The sequence below is a fragment of the Typha angustifolia genome, chromosome 13 (genome assembly GCF_048772165.1).
Source record: "Typha angustifolia cultivar Huaian chromosome 13, ASM4877216v1, whole genome shotgun sequence".
Lineage (NCBI taxonomy): Eukaryota > Viridiplantae > Streptophyta > Magnoliopsida > Poales > Typhaceae > Typha > Typha angustifolia.
Window position 1 is genome coordinate 2,335,040 of NC_133251.1, and position 19,861 is coordinate 2,354,900.

The following is a 19,861-nucleotide window of genomic DNA, read 5'->3' on the forward strand; positions in this document are numbered from 1 at the left end:
TTCTATTTATTTTCATTTCTATTAGCATAACATAAAATTACAGAAAAATATTGAACTTTAGCAGTCAGCACCATGCATTAATCAGCCATATTTGACTATAGAATAATTCTAATGGGGAAATAAGCACAAGACCTCAGGAGTTGCATACTAAAGATGGGCGTGCTCAAAAACAACTTTGAGTACCAAAATTTGACAACCTTTAGTAGCCAATTGATTAGAAAAATATCCCTTCCAATAAGGGTGCCTGAAACCTAAAATTCATGCATTTTCTCTTCAAGATGCATTAAAGACAATGCCAGTTCACAAAAATTAACCAACCGTCCATATAGAGATGTGACAACAAACTGACAAAGATGTTAAGAAATTTGATGCCCCAATAAAGCTCAGCACTCCAACTAAACTTGTATGGATCCATATGAGGCAATCTTTGCAGAAGTTCCACTGTTCTATTGACTCATGAAGCCTTGTCATCACATATTACAAAAAGAAACAACTAGACTAGCTCAAAGAACTTACGGGACTTTTACAATAATCCATCTCTGAAATAAATGAGAACATGATTTTGACCTGCGCTCACTAATAAAGAAATTCTGCAGCTTCTTTCTTTGGAGAGAGATTCAGCTTTCAGATCATAAATTCTTGTACTTCCAAGCAGCATATTCTCATTTTACCTGCCATGACACTTGAACAGAGCATTGGAACCAAACCACCATAACCTCTTGACTCTTTCTTTTCACGTGTGAAGTACATTCCTCAGGTGAATCAGGTGAGACAGAGAGCTTGTCCTCTGATGGTATCAAAGCGGAGATGGTCAGCCTCATCAGAGTATTCCAAAGACATGGTTTAGCCATCACTCAGAATACAACTGATATTAACAGTTAGGAAAAACAGGTGCCCTATGCTACAAAGCTCGCTGCAGAATAGTGCTGGCTGGGTTGATCTTGCCTTTTCCTGCAAGTGAGAGACTCTGCTAGAATAAGCATTTGGATCACAACATGAAGCAGAAATAGAAAAAGAATTGTATTATAGCATTAAAGTATCAACCTTGTTATCCTCATTTTCTAATACCTACTTTAAGTTTAAACCAAAAGTAAATCTATGAAATTATAAACACAGCTCATGAAGGATACAGTGAATGTTTTGCACCGATTACAGATAACTAATATTGCAGTCAGCCTTGCATGTTCAAGACTAAAAGTTTAAAATAATAGCAAATTATCAATTACAAAGAAGTACAAGCATGAAAGGGATCTGATACTACTGAAGATAGCATAATAGATGATAAAAGAATTTCTATTTTCTTTAGAAAAAAATAATTTGTGCATGAGCAAAACTAAAACAATATCAAGTACAAAATACTAACACAAAAAGGATCCAACAATATGAAGACACATTATAATAGCATAATATAATACACAAGATAATAGCATAACACATGATAATAGCATCTAGTTAATAGGCTTAGGAAGTTCTGCTTACTGTTCTACTGCTTGGAGACAGAGGCACATGTTGGAGGGAGACCAGCAATGGTAAAAATTCCAATGCTTACCGATTGGAGAGGGTTGATGTCAGGCAATTATCTCCCAGATCAGTTAGATGTAAAATTTTAGAACCATGAAAACTATGAATCACAAGTGCAGATGCAACTATGTAGTAACTATCATTGGCTAATTTCCTGTCAATATGTCCTCCCAGTGGAAGTATAACAAGTAGCAAATAAGAGGTTTTGTTCTAGGCTACATTTAGAAGTTTTAGCAACATTGCTAAAACCAGTGCCCAAGTACTAGGACTTACGTTTGAAATGCTTTGACAAGTGATCTTGACCTTTCATAACCATCTTTAGGAATTGGCCTTAGCTCCTCATGGTCATCCTCTACTTCTGTTGATTTCGGCTTCCCTTGCTGTCTTGATTCGGGTTTCCAACAAGCTTTGGCAAGAGATTGCCCAAGCAAATCAGCAATGTTTGTTGCCATCATCTCAGCCTTCTGAACATAAGGAAAGGTATCTTCCTTGAAGTGGTGTGATAACCACAAGTACATAGAGACAACCTGATGCTTCGTCTCAAGATCCAGTAGTTCAGCATCATTCCGAGCAGAACCCTTTGGCATGCCCATCGCAATACTAACTGGGCGGTTCTGACTATAGTGTGAAGCAAACCTCAATAGATGGTACATTGCCTTTGGGTCCCTAATATTGACTGGCGCAAAGCAAAAGCTGAAGCGTTCTTGAAGAGCTAATCCTTGCACCTTCTCCAACATGTTTGCAACCTTCTTAACACTTTCATGCCGACACAAGAAGTATGAGCCATCGAGCCGACAGTTCTCACGGAACTTATCCAAAAGCTCAGAGAAAGTAAGATCTGAAAACTGACCAGCAAACAACTCAACCTGCTCGAAGAAAGGAAAGAGGCCAGCTTTCTTTACCTCCTCGAATGGCTGCTGTAAACACTGAATCAAATATTCCAAGTCATCCAAAAGGAATGTGGTCACCAGCCCATCTGGATATATGCTCCCCCTCCGACCAGCTCGCCCAGCTATCTGCTTCACTTGAGAAGCAGCAACAGGAACCATCTTATCTCCATTATATTTTGACAAAGTATAGAACACTACCCTTCTAATATTAAGATTCAAACCCATCCCAATGGCATCGCTCGCCACCAACACATCATACTCATTGTCCTGATCATTGAACAAATTGGCCTGCTGCCTTCTGGTCTCTGGCGGCAATGCACCATAAATAACACAACACTTGTGCTTGGTGAACTTCTCAATTGCCAGTTTCACCTCAAATATCTCCCTTCTTGAGAAGGCAACAACGCAATCTCCTGATCTCACGTTCTTCAAATCCCCCAGAAGTGTCTTCGCCTCCACGACCAGTGGCTTGAATCGCTCGTAACTATTCACAACCAATTCATCCCCAGTCTCTTTACAAACATTCTTCACTATCCTCAACACGCTAGGGTCTCCGCAAAGATGGATCTCATCAGCCTTAAGGCCCAGAATCGCCCGTGTCCAAGCATACCCACGAGTTGGGTCAGCTAGCATCTGGACTTCGTCTATGACGGCGACCTCATAGAGCTCTTCAGTTGACGCCATTTCGATAGTGCAGGCGACGTGGTTGGAGAAAGGCAGAGTCTTTTTCTCCTGGCCAGTGTGTAGACTGCAGTAGACGCCGGCAGCGTTGACCTTGTCGAATACCTCCATGGCGAGGAGGCGGAGCGGGCTGCAATAGACGCCGCTGCGGGCTTCCATGAACCGCTGCAATGCATTGTAGGTCTTGCCGCTGTTGGTGGGGCCACAGTGGTAAATGATACGGCGGCGCATGGCCCGCGCGAAAGGAAACCAGGTGTGGGGCTGGGTTAGGTCGGCGGACGACATCAAAGACTGAAACTTGCGAAGCTCGTCGGCGAGATGAGCGAGGCAATACTCCACAAACACTGGGAAGAGAAATTGGTGGATAGCAGCTTCATCAGTAAAGGACAAGAGGTGAGCAGCCGCGGAGGGGGAGCAACGAGAGAGGAAGAAGAGGCGGAAGCGGCGGACGGCGGAGGGGAAGAAGGAGGAGGGGAGGTACAAGGCGAGGGATTGGTCTGAGGCCCATGGAGACTTGGCGAAGGAGCGGAATATCTTGACGAGGGAATCCCACTCGTGGCGGCTGAGATTGGAGGAGCCCTCCTCAGCGGCGGAGAGATCGCGCCATAGGTCGGCGGGTTTAGGGTTTTCTTGGGAGGTAGAGGAGGAGCAAAACAAGTGGGGATTGGGGTACGCCCACGGGTATAGCTGAGGACGGATGTACGCTAACCCTGAACCTAAGTTTGAGGAGGAGGAAGGGAGATGTGGGGAAGAAGGGGAGGGGGAGGAGGAGGAGGAGAGGAAGGGGAGGAAAGAGAGGGAGGAGAAAGAAAACCGAATCCTAGAGAGAGAGAGGCGAGAGGAGGAGGCATAAGCGCGGAGGAGAGAGGAGCCCATTGGAGTGATAGGAATAAATAATTAGAATAACGCCATGGACAGGGAATAAGAGATCGGAGAAGATGAAGGAAGGAAGAGGAAAAGGAGCGGCTTTCCTTCTATTTCGTCGCGAGGAAGCGAAGAGAGGAGTAGGGAAGAGGGAGGGAGAGTTGGGGAGGGCCTAAATTTGCATATGACACCCCCACAGTTTAGATATTTTGGAGTTCAAATCCTACATGACAAATCGCACCCGCACTGTGTTCAAGCCATTAAGCCTTTTCTCCTATTAATAACTGGAAAAAAAAATGAGCAAGCAATCAATTTCATGTCAGTTAATACAATTAAATTGATCAGCACTGATCTATATTCTGTTACAAAGATCATGAGAGTCGGAAGAATCTTTATGACAGAGGAGAAGAAGACTAGGATTCTATATGATTCATAATACAACAGTAAATTGGAGAAAAGAATCTCTTTAAAGAGAAGGCATTGCCTCTCTGAATTGGTTTGTCTCTGCAATCTGTCATCTCTTTAACATAGACTATGCTATGTAGCAGAAGTCGCAGTATTTTGGGGTCTTTGTGATCTCAGCTTTTCAGTGGATGAATTTGATAGGTGTAGCTGATAGCAGAAAGGCTTTCAAACATATATTTCACCAGTAATCTCTACAAGAACAAGAACCTTCTTTGAAAGAATGAAACCGACTGCGATCCCTCACCACGAGCTCCCTCTCATATACTTTTGATGTCAACTTCATTACAGTATGACAATCGCCACAAATCCTCAGGTTCTTCATGATCCTTATAACACCCTGGCCACCTATCCTAGCCAGTCCAAAAGCTACTGCAAGCTTCTCGCTATGTCTTGAGATCGTATCGTGCTTCTCTTCCTCTTCTATATCATGCAGAACATTGGCAACCTGAGGGATGTAGCCTTCCATCCTCAGTCTCAAAATGATCACTGCTAGATTCTTGCGTGCCTCCTCCGCCACAGCACTTAACTCATCACTGGCAACAAAAGTATAGACAATTTTGTCAACTTCTATTGAGCTCCAACCTGGAGATTTGTTAATTCCATGATTCCTCATTACCCTCCTTATTTTGGCAACATCCTTCCATTTTCCAGCCACAGCATATATATTAGACAGTAGGACATGGTCACCAGATTCATCAGGGTCAAGCTCTGAAAGTTGTTTCTTAACATGCTCTGCCAACCGAACATTGCCATAAATGCTGCAAGCTCCTAGCAATGTCCTCCAGATTACCGTGTTGGGTTTCATAGGCATTTGAGCTACAAACTCATAGGCCTTGTCAAGAAGCCCAGCTCGCCCATAGAGATCTACCATGCAACCATAGTGCTCTATTGTTCGCTCTATACCATATGTCTCCTCCATCCTTTGAAAAAGATCATGTCCCTGGCCTACCAATCCTGAATGACTACAAGCATATAGGACTGAAATGAAAGTTATTCCATCAGGTCTTGTTGCATTTGCTTCCATTTCATGGAAAAGTTCAATTGCTGCCTCTCCATACCCATGCATAGCAAGTGCAGCAATCATGGATGTCCAGGATACAACGCTTTTCTTTTCCATCTCCCAATCGAAGACCCCATGAGCCATGTCAATGCTCCCACACCTGGCATACATATCTAAGAGTGCATTACCCACAGAGACTACATTATTCAACCCGACCTTCTGCACATGTCCATGTAATATCCTTCCACTCTCAAAGGCCCCAGCTTGGGCACACGCTGAGAGAATACCTGTCAAGCTAACTTCATTCACTCCAAGTCCCTCCCAAAGAAACTCCCTGAAGAAACCAAATGCATCACCAAAAGCTCCATGGCTAGCGAAACCAACAATCATTGTATTCCATGAGACTAAATCAGTCTGAGGCATCGCAAGAAAGAAGCTTCTCGCATCACCCATCTCACCCGCTCTTGTGTAGCCAGCAAGCATGATATTCCAAGAAGTCATGTTCCTCCACGGCATCCGATCAAACATCCTTCTTGCACCCTCCAAATCACCCACTCGGAAAGAAGCAGTCACAATCGCATTCCAAACAACAACATTCCTGTGGGGCATTTCATCAAATATACTGTAAGCCGAATCAATACATCCACACTCTGCATACATACTAACCATAGTCGTCCCGACAAATAAATGGGTTTCAAGCCCATGATGGAAAACAAGACTATGGAGCTGCCTCCCAACATGGATCGATCTAAAATTCGCGGCTGCCTTCAAAACGAAAGCGAATGTGAAACTATCAGGCAGAACATCACGCCTTCGCATCTGGGTAAAGAAGAGAACGGAATTGTGAGGTTGCTCGGACTCTGCGAGGCCTCGGAGGAGAGTGTTGTGCATGAATGGATCAGGAAAAGGGAGGTAGGAGAAGAGGCGGCAGGCATAGCCCAAGGCGTCGGAGATGGCAGTGGCAGCGAGGAGAAGGAGCTTGCCGGCGACAATGGGGTCGGAGTCGAGTCGTGTTTTTGAGATCAAGCCATGGATTTGCTTGAGTTGGGTTAGGGTTTTGCAGCGTTGGAGAAGAGAAAGGCATTGGAGTTGGAGGTTATTATTGCTCATACAACAAACGCGGCAAAACTCTTGCGCGTATTTGAAAAAGGTCCTTTTTTGTGGGTGTATATTTGCACGGAAGTCTTTCTATAACTTCTTATTTACGTTCATAAACCTATTAAGATTTTCCTTTATTTCATTTGATATTTTTTTTAATAATAATTCTAAATTATCATCATGAGAAATGGTGCTATTATTATTTTTCAATTTTTAATAAGAAAATAAGGATAAAATAAATAACTGTAATGGGCAATGAACACTTGTCCTCTATACCATCTTAAAAGGATCGAGGTTTACAAATCAAACTAGTGTAAAGTTAATCTAACATCTTCAGAATCCTGTATCCACTTGCTCATTAACTAACATATTTATTAATTATCAAGATTTCGCCCAGAAAAGATAAAAATATAAATAAAATAATAAACAAGGACGTAAGTGTCAAAATCGATTGACTATCCTGGCCGTCCGATTTGATAAATCCGGTACGTCCAATCCAGGTCATTTAACTAAGCACCGCTCCTTTTATAACCCCCTATCGGTAACCAAGTCTTCCTCCTCTAGGGTTTCCGCAGCCAAAGAGCACGAGAGGAGAGGAGAGGAGAGAGAGGCAACGCAATGGTGCAGCGCTTAACCTATCGAAGGCGGCACAGCTATGCCACCAAGTCCAACCAAACTAGGGTTGTGAAGACCCCAGGTGAAGCTCCCATCTTTGCCCTTCCTTTCTTCTGGGGTTTATGGGAGTGTCGAGCTTTGGGCTTTTGGTTTTTGCTGTGTTTGGGCGATAGGCTTTGTGGTGTTGCAAGTTGTGATTTTCTTTATAGATCGGGATTTAATGGGTTTGATGTGAAACCGTAGGTGGGCGTAGTGTGTTCCAGTACACAAAGAAGAGGGCAAGTGGGCCTAAATGCCCTGTGACCGGCAAGAGAATCCAAGGAGTAAGAAATGCTATTCCTTTTGTCATTTCTGAGCTCATATACTGCAATGTAGAATTATAATAAAATATTTTATAAGGGAAAATATTGGGACTAGATGTTTGTTTTTATCGCGCATGCTGATGGAGATGCATTAATTTGCTATGCTATTTTTATTTTCTATGCTTATAATTTAGTCAATTCTGTTTCTTTGATCTCTATGAAATATAGGCTGTTAATGATTGAGATGTCATGTTGCTAAATAGTCATTCTTTTTAATTGGCTCGATAATTTGTGCAATTTGAACTGTACTTTCTAGTTGTTGCTTCTTAAGTTCCTTTTATGTTATAAAAAGGATAATTTGAAAAAAAAAAATTTAGGAACGTGAACTTTGACTTGGTGTCAGTCCTTTCGGTATTCAATATAATGAGTGGTGAATAAAGTGGAGCAAAAGATGTTGAGTGAATACAGGGAGGATGGAACACTAGGGTTCCTTAACCCATTGGTATTATTGCTTTGGTGGCAAATTCAGTCTCTTGTTTGACTTTGGTTGCACAAGAGAGTAACACCAATATCCAGAAGTGCGATGCGTTTTTCTACAGCTGGTTGTCTAAACGATATGCTCTAGCTAATTGCATTTATCAGATAAGATGCTCATGATGTAGTAGGTTTAAAGATACCAATATGCCAGCACATTCTTGAACAAGGACAGTACTGGAGTCGACTCTTAATAAGGTCTTACATGTTTTGATGAAAGTTGGAATATAAATTTTGTGTATAATCTTTTATGTCTGTACAATTAGATAAGTTTGCTGATGAAAAAGTTAAAAATCAGCCATGCAATTCATATGGACACAATCATGCCTTGCAACTTGTTCTTCTTAAACTCGGTAGTTTTTGGGTCAATGTTGGGTCTTAATATATTCAGTTTTTAAATAGCCAGTGCCATTCTTGTGCTTTTTGTTTGAAATGGTTATTCTTGTTTAGATTGCTTATATTCTTGAATATTAATTTTGGGTAGGCATTGTGCTCCTATTCTTTTTGGAGAAAAGTTGTCATGATATTTTCTCTGTTTACATTCAGATTCCTCACTTAAGGCCTACTGAGTACAAAAGGTCCAGATTGTCCAGGAACCGAAGGACTGTGAATCGTGCTTATGGTGGTGTTATATCAGGAAGTGCAGTAAGAGAAAGGTCCAAACAATCATCTACCTGTGATGTATTTATGACTGAGTATTGTTTCTCTGCCTTGTTTATAGTAACACTGCATCTGTTTTGCAGAATTATTCGAGCTTTCTTGGTTGAAGAGCAGAAGATCGTGAAGAAGGTTCTGAAGATCCAGAAAGCCAAAGAGAAGCAAGTTTCAAAGAGCTAAACCGGAAAAGGAGCAAATAGCCGAAAGTTTTGTATACTGAATATTTTTTAGGAAGATGATCGTTTATGGCTGAGAGTGTTTAGCTTTAAGTAGAGGTAACTATTTCATGTTTTGGGGCATCTGAGCCCTTGCGGATTTGTTCTGATTATATTCCTGAACTAGCACCCAGATTATTTCTTGAATGTTGAGTTAATTAATACTTGCTATAATTTATTTTCAACGTATGCTTGAACACCTTGTGCTCTCTCTCTCTCTCTCTCATGCCACATCTTTTGTGATATAGCCTAATCACTGCTGCACGAAATGATTGGATGTTAACCTTTATAATCTCAATAATGTGGATATAACACTGCGAGAAATGTTTAGGTGGTAGTCAGTCGTTTCCTTTTCATAATTACTCAAAACTATGAATAGGAACAAAGCTCTTGCAAATTGTCATTCCATACAACACGTTTTTAAATTCTCTGGCAAAGAAGCCAAGCTGGAAAGAGACTTCAGAGCATAGAAAATGAGGGGTAAACAATGATTTCGATCTAAACTCAGCTCATTGAGGTGGTGAGTGCTGGAATTGCAAGTTCTGTACAGGTACATAGTGGAAGTTTAAATGCATATAGAGAAAGGTCATTGGAGACTGCAATGGGTGAGCGTTATTGGTGGGGGCTCTTGCTGGGGTAGAGTGGGAGATTCTGTGCCATGGTGAACTGTAAGCCCCTTCCTTGGCCTGGGTGCAGAATGTATGCTACTTCACCTGCTGCTAGAGCACCTGTTCCCTGAGCATCAGTATGGGATATGAAATCAAGTTATAAATTAAACCAAAATTGTATTTTTGCAACTCCAGAGATGTGTGTTTGATATTTAATCTTGAAGACTGACCTGCCTTTGTCTTTTGATACTGCAAGACATTAATGGCTCAAGCCATGATGTAACAAGGCAACAGAAATCAGGCAGCCCGCAGTAGAAACAGCTGTCGAGGAGTACATATTAACAAGAACAATCAAAGATCAGTGGTTCAACATAAATGCATTTTAAATTCTCAACTCACTGAAAAAATTGTTGAAGCATCATCATCTTCGTCACTATTTGTAATGGTCAATGTATGCCTTAAAAGCAGAAGAGCCATTAACTGGAGAAAAAGAAAAGAAAACTATTAGTGTGAAGGATATAGGTGAGCTTCATTATGTCTCCACATTAAATGCCATATCTCGTAATGAGAAGCAATGCAAAATAGTGAAAAGAAGCTTGGGTCAAGCCACCTAATATGCTAAAGGCAAGCCAGTAATCCCTAACATATGGCATCCTATCCAGATTCTACAATAAGTTTTGTCAGTTTATCAGAAAAAGATTTTTGGTGGAAATAAGTAAGAAAAACTATCTGCCAGAAAAGCAATAGTAGTTTCAGCCGGCACTATGTAACTTCAAAAATATAATAGTTGTTCCTCATATATTTCAACAGACAAATCCCACACTTTTTATTAACTGGATATGAGCAAAAAGAGGAGAATCCAAACTTGGCACCTATAGATGTGACTAATTATATCATTCTGGTTGACACAAGGATATGATCAGGTTTATGAGATCTCTGAGAGGAGGAAAAATTTAGTTCTAATTATCTATAACAATATCCATACTTAATGTGAAAAGGCTCCAACTACAAAATATTGGTACAAATAGATGCACAAGATATCAAATAACTGTATTCTGGCAGGAAGTCAATTAGAGCAACCATGCCTGATACTACATTTGTTCGGAAAGATATTTATATCGAAATAACCTTGGCATCTAAATAGATACCTATGAATGACAATAGCAATATGTACCCTATATACTTACAATTAGAGCAACAGAGCAACACATGGATGCACAAGATATCAAATAACTGTACTCTTCAAGGAAATCTTGTCATGCATCTGCCAGAGCAAGGATCCTAGGATCTATTTGGGCACCATTGGTGTTCCAACCTCCGCTGAATTTCAAAAAGAACAGATAATCAGAAGCAAAGCATTGGACTTGATGTTTGAATTCAAAGCAAATGTTTATGTATAATGCAAACAAAAAAGAAAATATCAACAATCGCGAGGAGGCAAACTCACTACCATGATTTATAACAAGTTTATGATACAGATAAATGGCATGCCTTCTGTCAATGGTGGTCTCATCAGAATGGGATACCCAGGCTTGTATGGCTACAAAGTACAAATAACAAATAAGAAACGTATGGTAAAGATCTCAATGTCTAATTCAAGAAAAATATACAATCAAATACAAGATAATAATGCAGGGACTACATCTAAATTTTGCTAAAATAGTTATAAGATATGTATGACATAAAACTATTTGGTTGTAATGATACTGTTTGAACTTTGAAGTATGTGTGGATCTAATTTGGTATTTCTACCTATGATAGTTTTGGATTCTTTATCTTTTGTTTCTGCAATACACTGTGAGTTTCTTGTCACTAGATGCTTCCTGCAGATTGTTAAATAGAGTCCAGTTGAGAATGTAAAATCATGATAAGGACTCTACCTCATGAGTCACAAGAAATAAGGCGAGATCAGCAAATGTTCGGAAAGATAATTAGAGCCTTCTGTCAATGGTACAAATATTGGAACAAAATATTGGTACAAATGTTTATGTATAATGCAAACATTTGAATTCAAAGCAAATGTTTATGTATAATGCAAACAAAAAAGAAAATATCAACAATCGCGAGGAGGCAAACTCACTACCATGATTTATAACAAGTTTATGATACAGATAAATGGCATGCCTTCTGTCAATGGTGGTCTCATCAGGATGGGATACCCAGGCTTGTATGGCTACAAAGTACAAATAACAAATAAGAAACATATGGTAAAGATCTCAATGTCTAATTCAAGAACAATATACAATCAAATACAAGATAATAATGCAGGGACTACATCTAAATTTTGCTAAAATAGTTATAAGATATGTATGACATAAAACTATTTGGTTGTAATGATACTGTTTGAACTTTGAAGTATGTGTGGATCTAATTTGGTATTTCTACCTATGATAGTTTTGGATTCTTTATCTTTTGTTTCTGCAATACACTGTGAGTTTCTTGTCACTAGATGCTTCCTGCAGATTGTTAAATAGAGTCCAGTTGAGAATGTAAAATCATGATAATGACTCTACCTCATGAGTCACAAGAAATAAGGCGAGATCAGCATCCATGTGGAATACATGGGAGAGCTCAGGGGATTTCCATTAGTTTGAAGGGAAAAAATTGCACAAAGAAAATGATTTTCCTTTATACAGTATTAATTTCAATAAGGTCTAAAACAGTTCAGTCTCTTTTTCAAAATGTGGCATAAAGAATTTGGAACCCGGTCAAACAAGAGAGAGATTTACATAGCTTTGATAATTAATAAGGATCTTGTAACGTATTTCTTGACCTTGTACATATTTTAGATTTCATTCAATTTTCAGTGCTGCAATACCTTAAACTGTCTCCAGACCCAACAACAATACCTTAAACTATGATTCAATTATCTAACCTTGCACTGAAAACTATTGTACTCAATACTTGTTCAATCTAACAATTTTTTTTTTTAAAAAAAAAAATCTTCTGCTCATTGTTATATTCAATCTTCATGGTTGTCCCATGGCACACAACATCATGATCAATTCATAGTAGCGAGCCAAAGGATTCCAATTATGAATCTAGAAAATAATATTCTGCTTTGAGCAACAGATCACAACCACAAATGTACCATGTAATAAATATGGGAGAAGCAGTATTCAAAATTTTAAGAATGCAAAAGGAGGAGTAATGACAATCTGAGCCTCTCTATTGCTAAAGAAGCAAGCTCCATCAGAAATCGCTGTTGTGATGAACACTACTAAATCACCAAATACTGCACAATTAGTAGGACTCGAAAACATAAGCCCACATATTAATCAAGCATCACCTGATGGTACGGGTGGTATAAGGTCTTCTTTTCCTATGGCAATGAACATGAAGTATAACAGGGCCAATGATAAAAACAACAAGAACTAACTACAGGAATCCAATTTCACCATCCAGCTCTATGTAGAGCACTCAATTCATTTATCTGACAGTGTTCTAGTGTTCAAGCTTTTTCTCCGAGCTTTTGACTCTCATGCCTTCAATTCACACTTCGCAACTCCAGCCTTTTGTGCATTCCAGCACCACAAAATTGAAGTGATACAGTCGATCCCGTTAACATGGAATTTAAACATTTCTAATAACTTTGCGCCAAAAATTCACTACGAGAAAGAAAAGGTTTTGAAGGATAAAAACCTTTAGGCTGCCACTGCAAGCGCAAGGGCCCTCTAGATTCTTAAGATGATCCTCCTCCTGGCAAATGCGACATTCCAGCATCTGGAGAAGTGGCTCCTCTTCCTCCACAATCAAGTCTCCTTCCTTCCGAATTCCTCCAATGGTTTCAGTTTCAACCTTTGGAGGAGGAGCAAAAGGAGCCGAATCCTCCATCGCCTCAATGGTCTGGGTCGTTATCAAGCGATCAGCAAACACCATCACATGATCCCCCATTCCCCTAATAGTTAGGAATTCGACAAGAATCACAAGAAAAGCTCCCTCTTTGCCACTCGAGTTCCTTCTTGAAGCTCGAGATTAACGAATCAGGTACCGATAACCTGAGCTTCACCGAGTTTTTGACCGAACTAACCTCCTTTTATTTTGTTTATAGAAATAGAGGCTAATTCACCGTAATCCTAATAAAAATATTAAATTAATTAGTATTTTATTTTTAAATAAAAATACTAATTAGTTTAATAGTTTTGTCTGGCCCTAAAATACTAAACTGATCTGGGGTTAAAGAAAAAAATTATCTGACGATAAATATGTTGATTAGAGCTTTTAAAAATATTAATTAATTTGACATTTTTATTAGCTCCAAAGTCTAATTCACTGTAACCTAATAAAAATATTAAATTAATTAATATTTTTTAAAACTCTAATTAGCATTTTTAGATAAAAATATTGACTGATTAGTATTTTACCTTAGAGATAAAATACTAATTAATTTAACGTTTTTATTAAAACTACTTTAAATTAGATTTTATTTGACAATAAATTTGAAGAGCAGTTACTACGGTAAAAAATAAAATTACAACACGCCTATTTTGATCAAAAACTCGCTCCGTGACTCAGTCTCCAAGCAAGCAGTTGTTTCGTATATACGGCGAGCGTAACGTCGCGATCCATGCTCCGATGAATCCGAAAGCTTTTAGGCTCTGTAACGTACCTCTAACGACGTGAAACGTAATTTATAGCAATTTTTTAATTTTTAAAAAAAAAGCACGAATTAAATCAATTTTGGTCCAGAATAAGGGGAGATACTCCAACTCATCCCAATCTAATGAATATTGGACTATTAATTGAAGCATACTATAGTTTGCAAGAACAGTATTAGAGTATTATTATTTGTAATTATAGTGTGGCACGTACTTATTCTGAACCGTTGGATTTAGTGGCTCGTTAAACAGGCTGTATACTACGGCGTGAGAAGTGGAAGGGGCAGTAACAAGAAGTACTCTGTTATCTTTTAACCGAGATTCCTTTAACGCGCAGGAACAAGAGCTAAATACTTAGATCCAAGAATCCATGGACTGCATTGCATTACATTACATTACGACACTATTCGCGTTTATCTTTTATTTATTTGTATAATCCCTCTTCACGAAAATACATATAGAGGAGAAAAACCTTATCAAGAGTAAGAGGAGAATATGGCCAATTGATTAGCGTACGTGTCCTAAGGTATTTGGGCTCTCTCTCTTTATGACGCTTCTTGCTTGTTTGCTGAAGTTATGTATGCAAAGGTGTAGATTTTTTCCGTCGGGTGGAATCGAGGATGGGTGTGAGTAGATCCGTACCATCAATGTCTTCTCATAGCATCCTCGTAGACTACGAGAAACCGCTGCTCCATGAGCAGGAGTTGGAGAACTCCAAGGAGGTGACGGGGGCTCGCCAAGAGCAAGATGGTGCTTCTTTTCTTAGGACTTGCTTCAATGGCCTCAATGCTTTGATAGGTTTTCTAAATCTTCTCTTTTCCTTCAGTTTCCCAGGTTATCTAAGTCTTTTTTTTTTTTTTTAAGTATGCTTTTCATGATTTTGTAATAGAAGTTCTAGACTTCTGTAGATGCATCATCTTTTTTATTATTATTATTATTTGCATTATACTTTATAGGTATAGCACTATAGCTGCAACTTTTCAGATACATGAAGCCAAACGGCTCTGAAATATTTGTATTTTACCTGACAACAAAGATTGGGACCTCATTGCGTCCTTTTGTCTGTCAGGAGTTGGTCTGTTATCAGTGCCATATGCCCTTTCAACGGGAGGCTGGTTGGGCTTACCACTGCTATTCATAATAGCAATGGTATGTTTCTACACCGGGATACTGTTACAGCGGTGCATGAGCACTGATCCGAGCATCAGAAGCTATCCAGACATTGGTGAACTTGCATTTGGCCACAAGGGAAGGCTATTTGTGTCAGTCTTCATGTACATCGAGCTCTACCTTGTCGCAATTGGGTTCTTGATATTAGAAGGTGATAACTTAGATAAGTTGTTTCCTGACACTAGCATCAGTATTGGCACCCTGAGCATCGCAGGGAAGCAGCTGTTTATCATTCTGGTTGCACTTGTGATCCTGCCAACGACCTGGTTAAGAAGTCTTGGTGTCCTGGCTTATGTCTCTGCGACCGGGGTGCTGGCTTCGTTCATTGTTGCACTTTCTGTGTTTTGGGCTGGAGAAGTTGATGGAGTTGGATTCAGGGAAAGAGGAAGGTTGATAAATCTAAGTGGTTTGCCCACTGCTGTGGGCTTGTACACCTTTTGTTACTGTGGCCATGCTATCTTTCCCACCTTGCGCAATTCGATGAAAGATAAGGCTAAGTTCTCCAAGGTGAGTTCCATCCTTTTGCTAGCTTTTTTGAAAGTTTTCAGCTTGTTCTGAGATCATTGTATACTTCACTGTTGTCCATTTTCTCCTCATTGTAGGTGCTGGTGGTGTGCTTTGTCATATGCAATGCTATTTATGGACTAACGGCAGTGTTTGGCTACCTTATGTATGGCGAAGACCTAAAATCTCAGGTGACCTTGAATCTCCCTGTGGGTAAGCTCAGCTCAAAGGTTGCAATATATACAACCATCTTCAATCCGTTCTCGAAATATGCTTTGACGGTTGCGCCAGTTGCAACTGCAATTGAAGAGAGATTTCTGGCTCTCAACAAGATATATTCTACTCTATCAGTTAGAACCCTTCTGCTTCTCAGCACAGTGGTTATAGCCTTAGTGATCCCCTTCTTCGGTCAACTCATGGCGTTCATAGGTTCACTGCTGAGCATTACTGTTTCTGTGCTTCTGCCGTGCATTTGCTACATCAAGATCTTCAAGAAACCACAAATTCCCAAGGTTGAGAGGGTACTTATTTGGGTGATTGTGGTACTCGGTTGTTTGATCGCGATAACCGGTACTTACTCTTCCGTGAGGCAGATTGTCGATAAATTTTAGGAGCACCATCGTTTGAAACTTTATTTTTATGTACGTGTATCAACATGCTTGCAGATTCTATTCTAGCTTGAATAGTCTTTAATGCAAAGCATGAAAGAAGTTGCTTGTGATGAGGAAGAGGTATAAGAAAAACTTTCTGCTGGAACTTTGGTAGTTTTGGCAGATTTTGAATGCGTTTAAATCTTGGACAGCAACGATGATATGCATTTGTATCAAGTTAATGTGATCAAAGTCTTCAAAGACAGTCACAAATCAGAGAAGAAAGCAATTCATCTGAGTTAGAAACTATTGAGAAAAGCCGGCTTAAATTCCAGCAGCTAATATTCTGTACATATATCGAAATTTAGTTAACAGGAGATGCATCTGTAGGTGATGAACAAATAACAGATAAAATGATTCACTCTTTATAATATGCACATAATCAAAACAGGCAGATCTTAATATAACTGGAGGCATCGCAGTAAGTGAAAAAGCATAAATCATAAGCAGGGTGATGGAGCGTGGTGGAATTCCTTTTTCCACCCATAATTGTTAGCAACACTAAAGTTATAGTAGAACAACAAGAACACAACAACTCAGGCATATTTATTTGTTCACTCTCTTCAACAGCATATATTCCTAGGTGAAAAGAAAACTAAGCTGCAAAACTGAAAGCATTGGGAACATCTCATTCTTATTCTTTCTCATATGAGTGTTTGATGAGGAAAAGGGCATATCCATCTCAAACAGATGCGGCGGTTGTTGCCTGCTTCTGCACAAATGCTACACCTTTTTCAATGCTGGCCTTCAACTCAGGCTTCAATGCTTCAAGAGCTTTTGCTTCATACTCCGTCAGCCCCTGGAGGTCAGCAGATATCACAGCTTCAACGCCTTGCTTCCCAAGCTTAATTCTAGATGCAAAGAAAGGTAGCTCAGTCAGCTCAGACTGAACAAAAGAGCATTCATAGACATCTGCATCTCCATCCAGTGCTCGGAGAGATGACTCAACAAATCTTGCAGCAGCATAAGCCATTGAGAGCGTTGCAGATCCGGCACCAGCTTTTGCCTCCACGACTTCTGTCCCTGCATTCTGTATCCTCACAGTTAGCTCTTCAACTTCTTCATCAGTAAAGGTCACAGATGGCCTCGTCCTTGACAATAATGGTAAAATAGTAATGCCAGCATGACCGCCTACAACTGGCACATCCACATCAATGAGCTTAAGATTCTTCTTCTGTGCAACAAATGTATTAGCTCTAACAACATCAAGAGTTGTCACACCAAAAAGTTTCTTGGGATTATAGACACCCTTCTGTTTCAGAACTTCAGCGGCTATTGGCACAGTTGAATTGACTGGATTGCTGATAATGTGGATGAAAGCATCTGGGCAATTGTCTGCAACCGCCTCAACCAGTGTCTTCACAATGTTGGCATTGATGTTGAAGAGGTCATCGCGTGTCATACCTGGCTTCCTTGGAACCCCTGCAGGGATGACAACCACATCAACACCTTTTAAGCAGTTGCCTAACTCTGATGGCCCAGTGAAATCCAGAACTTGAGAGGGGGTATTGCAGTGGCTGAGATCAGCGGCAACTCCTTTCACATTTGCAATATCATAGAGATGCAAGGTTGAAACCAGTGGAGACATCTTGACTAGAAGACCTAAAGGTTGACCTATCCCACCAGCAGCCCCAAGGATCGCCACCTTGAAACTTGATGCTTGAGGTTGGACTTGATATGCAAACCTCATCTTCGGTTCAACCCTTTGAACAAATGACGTCCTGATAGCAGCATTGCTTTCCTTGCCCAGAAAGGACGACTCTGATTCAATTCCAACCGATGATGCTGCCTTTAGACCACTAAAATTTATAAAGGACTTTGGAGTACCAATCCTATACCCAAAAGGCTTAGATTTTGCTTTCCAGCCAGCTTGAGCGGTAACTGAACTGATGGACACAGTTGTCATTGCTGCTGATGCCATCTCACACAAAAAAATGTAACGCTGAAGGATATAAGACCTGAGATTTAGGCAAGAGAAATGTAAAGAGTCTATGAATGTTTTGTCTATCCCACCAAGCCTGAAGAATTGGCGATAAACAGGTCACATGTAGCTGTTTAAAGTAAGGTAAATGTTCCATGATAGTGTTCGATTGTAGCCTCCGCTTATTCCGTTGTATAAGAGTGTATCAAGTGATTAGTAGGTTTACGGCTAAATCTAGAATGTCCTTATATATCGAGGCATCAAACTAAAGGAATTATTTTTTATGGATAATAAGTACCAAAGAGAGACAATTTTTGTTACCTTTGACTTTTATAATTCAATAATGAGATAAAGATATTGCACATAAAACTAGAGCATAATGCGTAAAAAATGGAAAAGTACAGTAACATTAGAAAAATAAGGCGTATAACGGTATACGGAAGAATGAATAAAGGGAAAGATGAACACGTAGAAGATAACAACACAAGGCAGATCCAAAACTAGAGCAATCACTAACTGAACGAAACAAATCCATCTCGTTCTACCAATCTAAGTATCAAATCTCCATAATCCCACAACTGAAATTAACCTCCGATCTAGTAAACAACATGCGAGATCAAAACAAACCCTAAAGTCTGCACGAATCCTTACTAGAGAACTAGGTCAAAAGAAGAAAAAAAAACGCAAAGATCCGATTAACCGCTCTTAGGAAGCAGATCAGGAACAAGAAGGAAAGATTGAGTACCTGACTGCGAAGTAGAACTCGCCCACTCAGATGCGGTTCCTTCGCTCTCCTCCTTTTTCTAGTAGGGGCGACGGAGACGGCGAGGAGAGGTGGGAAGTAAAGTAGCAGGTAAGAGAAAAAAGAAATAGAAAAAAGTGGTAGGACTTTTTCGCAATTTTACATCGACGGTCGGTGGGGGCTCTCTTAAATAGACGGTGTAGATCAAAGAAAGCGTCCGTGCCATCAAGAGATAAACGGTGCTTAACACGCCACGTTGCCTGTTCGTGGGTTTTCTCAGCATCCGTCGTCTTCGCTTTGTTTATATCGACACGTGAGCCGCGACAGGTGACAGGAGGGATGCAACATAAATAAATATATATATATATTCTTTTTTAAGCCTCTTCTTTTAGCCGCTAATTCCGTGAGCTTTTTAACCAAATTACTGCCTCAAAAATTATATTTTCCAAATTACAATACCATTTAAACTATTTTAGCTTAATTATATTTTGCTTTTAACGCACTCCAACTCACTCGTTAGTAAATACCATAGAGAAATATATTAAGTTTTATTAACTAATAAATTAAAATTATAGAGGTCATAAGCTCCTAATTTATAATGGCAAGATACATCTTTAGCTTAGGAAAGAAGGCGGCAAAACCTATTTTAGATCAGTTTAAGAAGTGAGATGTAAGTAAAATTACCTAAGAATTATATTTTGATCTTTACAATAATAATTTTATATTTTTATAGTACATGAGGCAGAATGATTCTTCTAGTTCTTCATGAATAGCCATGGCGTTTTACATCTACTTAGATTTATAACTCTTAATTACTTCTACACTT

The 19,861-nt window shown here is 39.7% G+C and overlaps 6 protein-coding genes across 14 annotated transcripts; 2 read left to right on the plus strand and 4 right to left on the minus strand.

The window, feature by feature from the left end:
• Window positions 1-219: 219 nt before the first annotated feature.
• On the minus strand, window positions 220-4,111 carry LOC140773661 (ATP-dependent RNA helicase SUV3L, mitochondrial). Its single transcript, XM_073116343.1, has 2 exons — window positions 1,795-4,111; window positions 220-951 (listed from the first exon to the last, which is right to left on the minus strand). The coding sequence occupies exons 1-2, from the start codon at window positions 3,966-3,968 to the stop codon at window positions 897-899; spliced, it is 2,229 nt and encodes a 742-aa protein (XP_072972444.1). The 5' UTR covers window positions 3,969-4,111; the 3' UTR covers window positions 220-896.
• Window positions 4,112-4,232: 121 nt separating this feature from the next.
• On the minus strand, window positions 4,233-6,563 carry LOC140773662 (pentatricopeptide repeat-containing protein At1g74630). Its single transcript, XM_073116344.1, has one exon. The coding sequence runs from the start codon at window positions 6,529-6,531 to the stop codon at window positions 4,600-4,602; it is 1,932 nt and encodes a 643-aa protein (XP_072972445.1). The 5' UTR covers window positions 6,532-6,563; the 3' UTR covers window positions 4,233-4,599.
• A 495-nt stretch (window positions 6,564-7,058) lies between these two features.
• On the plus strand, window positions 7,059-9,027 carry LOC140773938 (large ribosomal subunit protein eL34-like). Its single transcript, XM_073116729.1, has 4 exons — window positions 7,059-7,216; window positions 7,378-7,457; window positions 8,517-8,626; window positions 8,714-9,027. The coding sequence occupies exons 1-4, from the start codon at window positions 7,138-7,140 to the stop codon at window positions 8,805-8,807; spliced, it is 363 nt and encodes a 120-aa protein (XP_072972830.1). The 5' UTR covers window positions 7,059-7,137; the 3' UTR covers window positions 8,808-9,027.
• Window positions 9,028-9,189: 162 nt separating this feature from the next.
• LOC140774283 (uncharacterized) lies at window positions 9,190-13,444 on the minus strand. Of its 5 annotated transcripts, none has more exons than XR_012106572.1 (7): window positions 13,093-13,444; window positions 11,575-11,623; window positions 10,901-10,990; window positions 10,638-10,770; window positions 9,850-9,930; window positions 9,681-9,771; window positions 9,190-9,577 (listed from the first exon to the last, which is right to left on the minus strand). XR_012106572.1 is itself a non-coding variant. In XM_073117208.1 (4 exons), exons 1-4 carry the CDS (start codon window positions 13,342-13,344, stop codon window positions 10,739-10,741), a joined length of 423 nt encoding a protein of 140 aa, XP_072973309.1. In that variant the 5' UTR covers window positions 13,345-13,444; the 3' UTR covers window positions 9,942-10,738. The 5 variants fall into 5 exon arrangements, 1 of the variants encoding a protein (XP_072973309.1); XR_012106573.1 differs by having other exon boundaries at window positions 11,534-11,623; XR_012106574.1 differs by lacking the exon at window positions 11,575-11,623.
• A 963-nt stretch (window positions 13,445-14,407) lies between these two features.
• On the plus strand, window positions 14,408-16,664 carry LOC140773914 (amino acid transporter AVT1J-like). 5 transcript variants are annotated; one of them, XM_073116695.1, is made up of 4 exons: window positions 14,408-14,574; window positions 14,637-14,846; window positions 15,118-15,725; window positions 15,821-16,664. In XM_073116695.1, exons 2-4 carry the CDS (start codon window positions 14,669-14,671, stop codon window positions 16,331-16,333), a joined length of 1,299 nt encoding a protein of 432 aa, XP_072972796.1. In that variant the 5' UTR covers window positions 14,408-14,574; window positions 14,637-14,668; the 3' UTR covers window positions 16,334-16,664. The 5 variants fall into 5 exon arrangements, with proteins under 5 accessions (XP_072972796.1, XP_072972798.1, XP_072972799.1 ...); XM_073116697.1 differs by having other exon boundaries at window positions 14,643-14,846; XM_073116698.1 differs by having other exon boundaries at window positions 14,408-14,560.
• A 231-nt stretch (window positions 16,665-16,895) lies between these two features.
• On the minus strand, window positions 16,896-19,176 carry LOC140773915 (malate dehydrogenase, chloroplastic-like). The gene is made up of 2 exons (XM_073116700.1): window positions 19,039-19,176; window positions 16,896-18,330 (listed from the first exon to the last, which is right to left on the minus strand). Exon 2 carries the CDS (start codon window positions 18,291-18,293, stop codon window positions 17,055-17,057), a length of 1,239 nt encoding a protein of 412 aa, XP_072972801.1. The 5' UTR covers window positions 18,294-18,330; window positions 19,039-19,176; the 3' UTR covers window positions 16,896-17,054.
• Window positions 19,177-19,861: the final 685 nt, after the last annotated feature.

Bases quoted from the DNA above. Each gene is read 5' to 3' on its own strand.
- LOC140773661 (XM_073116343.1), bottom strand. From the start codon at position 3,968: ATGGGCTCCTCTCTCCTCCGCGCTTATGCCTCCTCCTCTCGCCTCTCT. The intron at 952-1,794 runs GTAAGTCCTAGT...TCTCACTTGCAG, and splicing joins CTTGTCAAAGCATTTCAAAC to GAAAAGGCAAGATCAACCCA.
- LOC140773662 (XM_073116344.1), bottom strand. From the start codon at position 6,531: ATGAGCAATAATAACCTCCAACTCCAATGCCTTTCTCTTCTCCAACGC.
- LOC140773938 (XM_073116729.1), top strand. From the start codon at position 7,138: ATGGTGCAGCGCTTAACCTATCGAAGGCGGCACAGCTATGCCACCAAG. The intron at 7,217-7,377 runs GTGAAGCTCCCA...GTGAAACCGTAG, and splicing joins TAGGGTTGTGAAGACCCCAG to GTGGGCGTAGTGTGTTCCAG. The intron at 8,627-8,713 runs GTCCAAACAATC...TCTGTTTTGCAG, and splicing joins GGAAGTGCAGTAAGAGAAAG to AATTATTCGAGCTTTCTTGG.
- LOC140773915 (XM_073116700.1), bottom strand. From the start codon at position 18,293: ATGGCATCAGCAGCAATGACAACTGTGTCCATCAGTTCAGTTACCGCT.
- LOC140774283 (XM_073117208.1), bottom strand. From the start codon at position 13,344: ATGGGGGATCATGTGATGGTGTTTGCTGATCGCTTGATAACGACCCAG. The intron at 10,991-11,574 runs GCATGCCATTTA...TGTACTTTGTAG, and splicing joins GAGACCACCATTGACAGAAG to CCATACAAGCCTGGGTATCC. The intron at 10,771-10,900 runs GTAGTGAGTTTG...TTTGAAATTCAG, and splicing joins TAAACTTGTTATAAATCATG to CGGAGGTTGGAACACCAATG.
- LOC140773914 (XM_073116695.1), top strand. From the start codon at position 14,669: ATGGGTGTGAGTAGATCCGTACCATCAATGTCTTCTCATAGCATCCTC. The intron at 14,847-15,117 runs GTTTTCTAAATC...TTTGTCTGTCAG, and splicing joins TGGCCTCAATGCTTTGATAG to GAGTTGGTCTGTTATCAGTG. The intron at 15,726-15,820 runs GTGAGTTCCATC...TCCTCATTGTAG, and splicing joins ATAAGGCTAAGTTCTCCAAG to GTGCTGGTGGTGTGCTTTGT.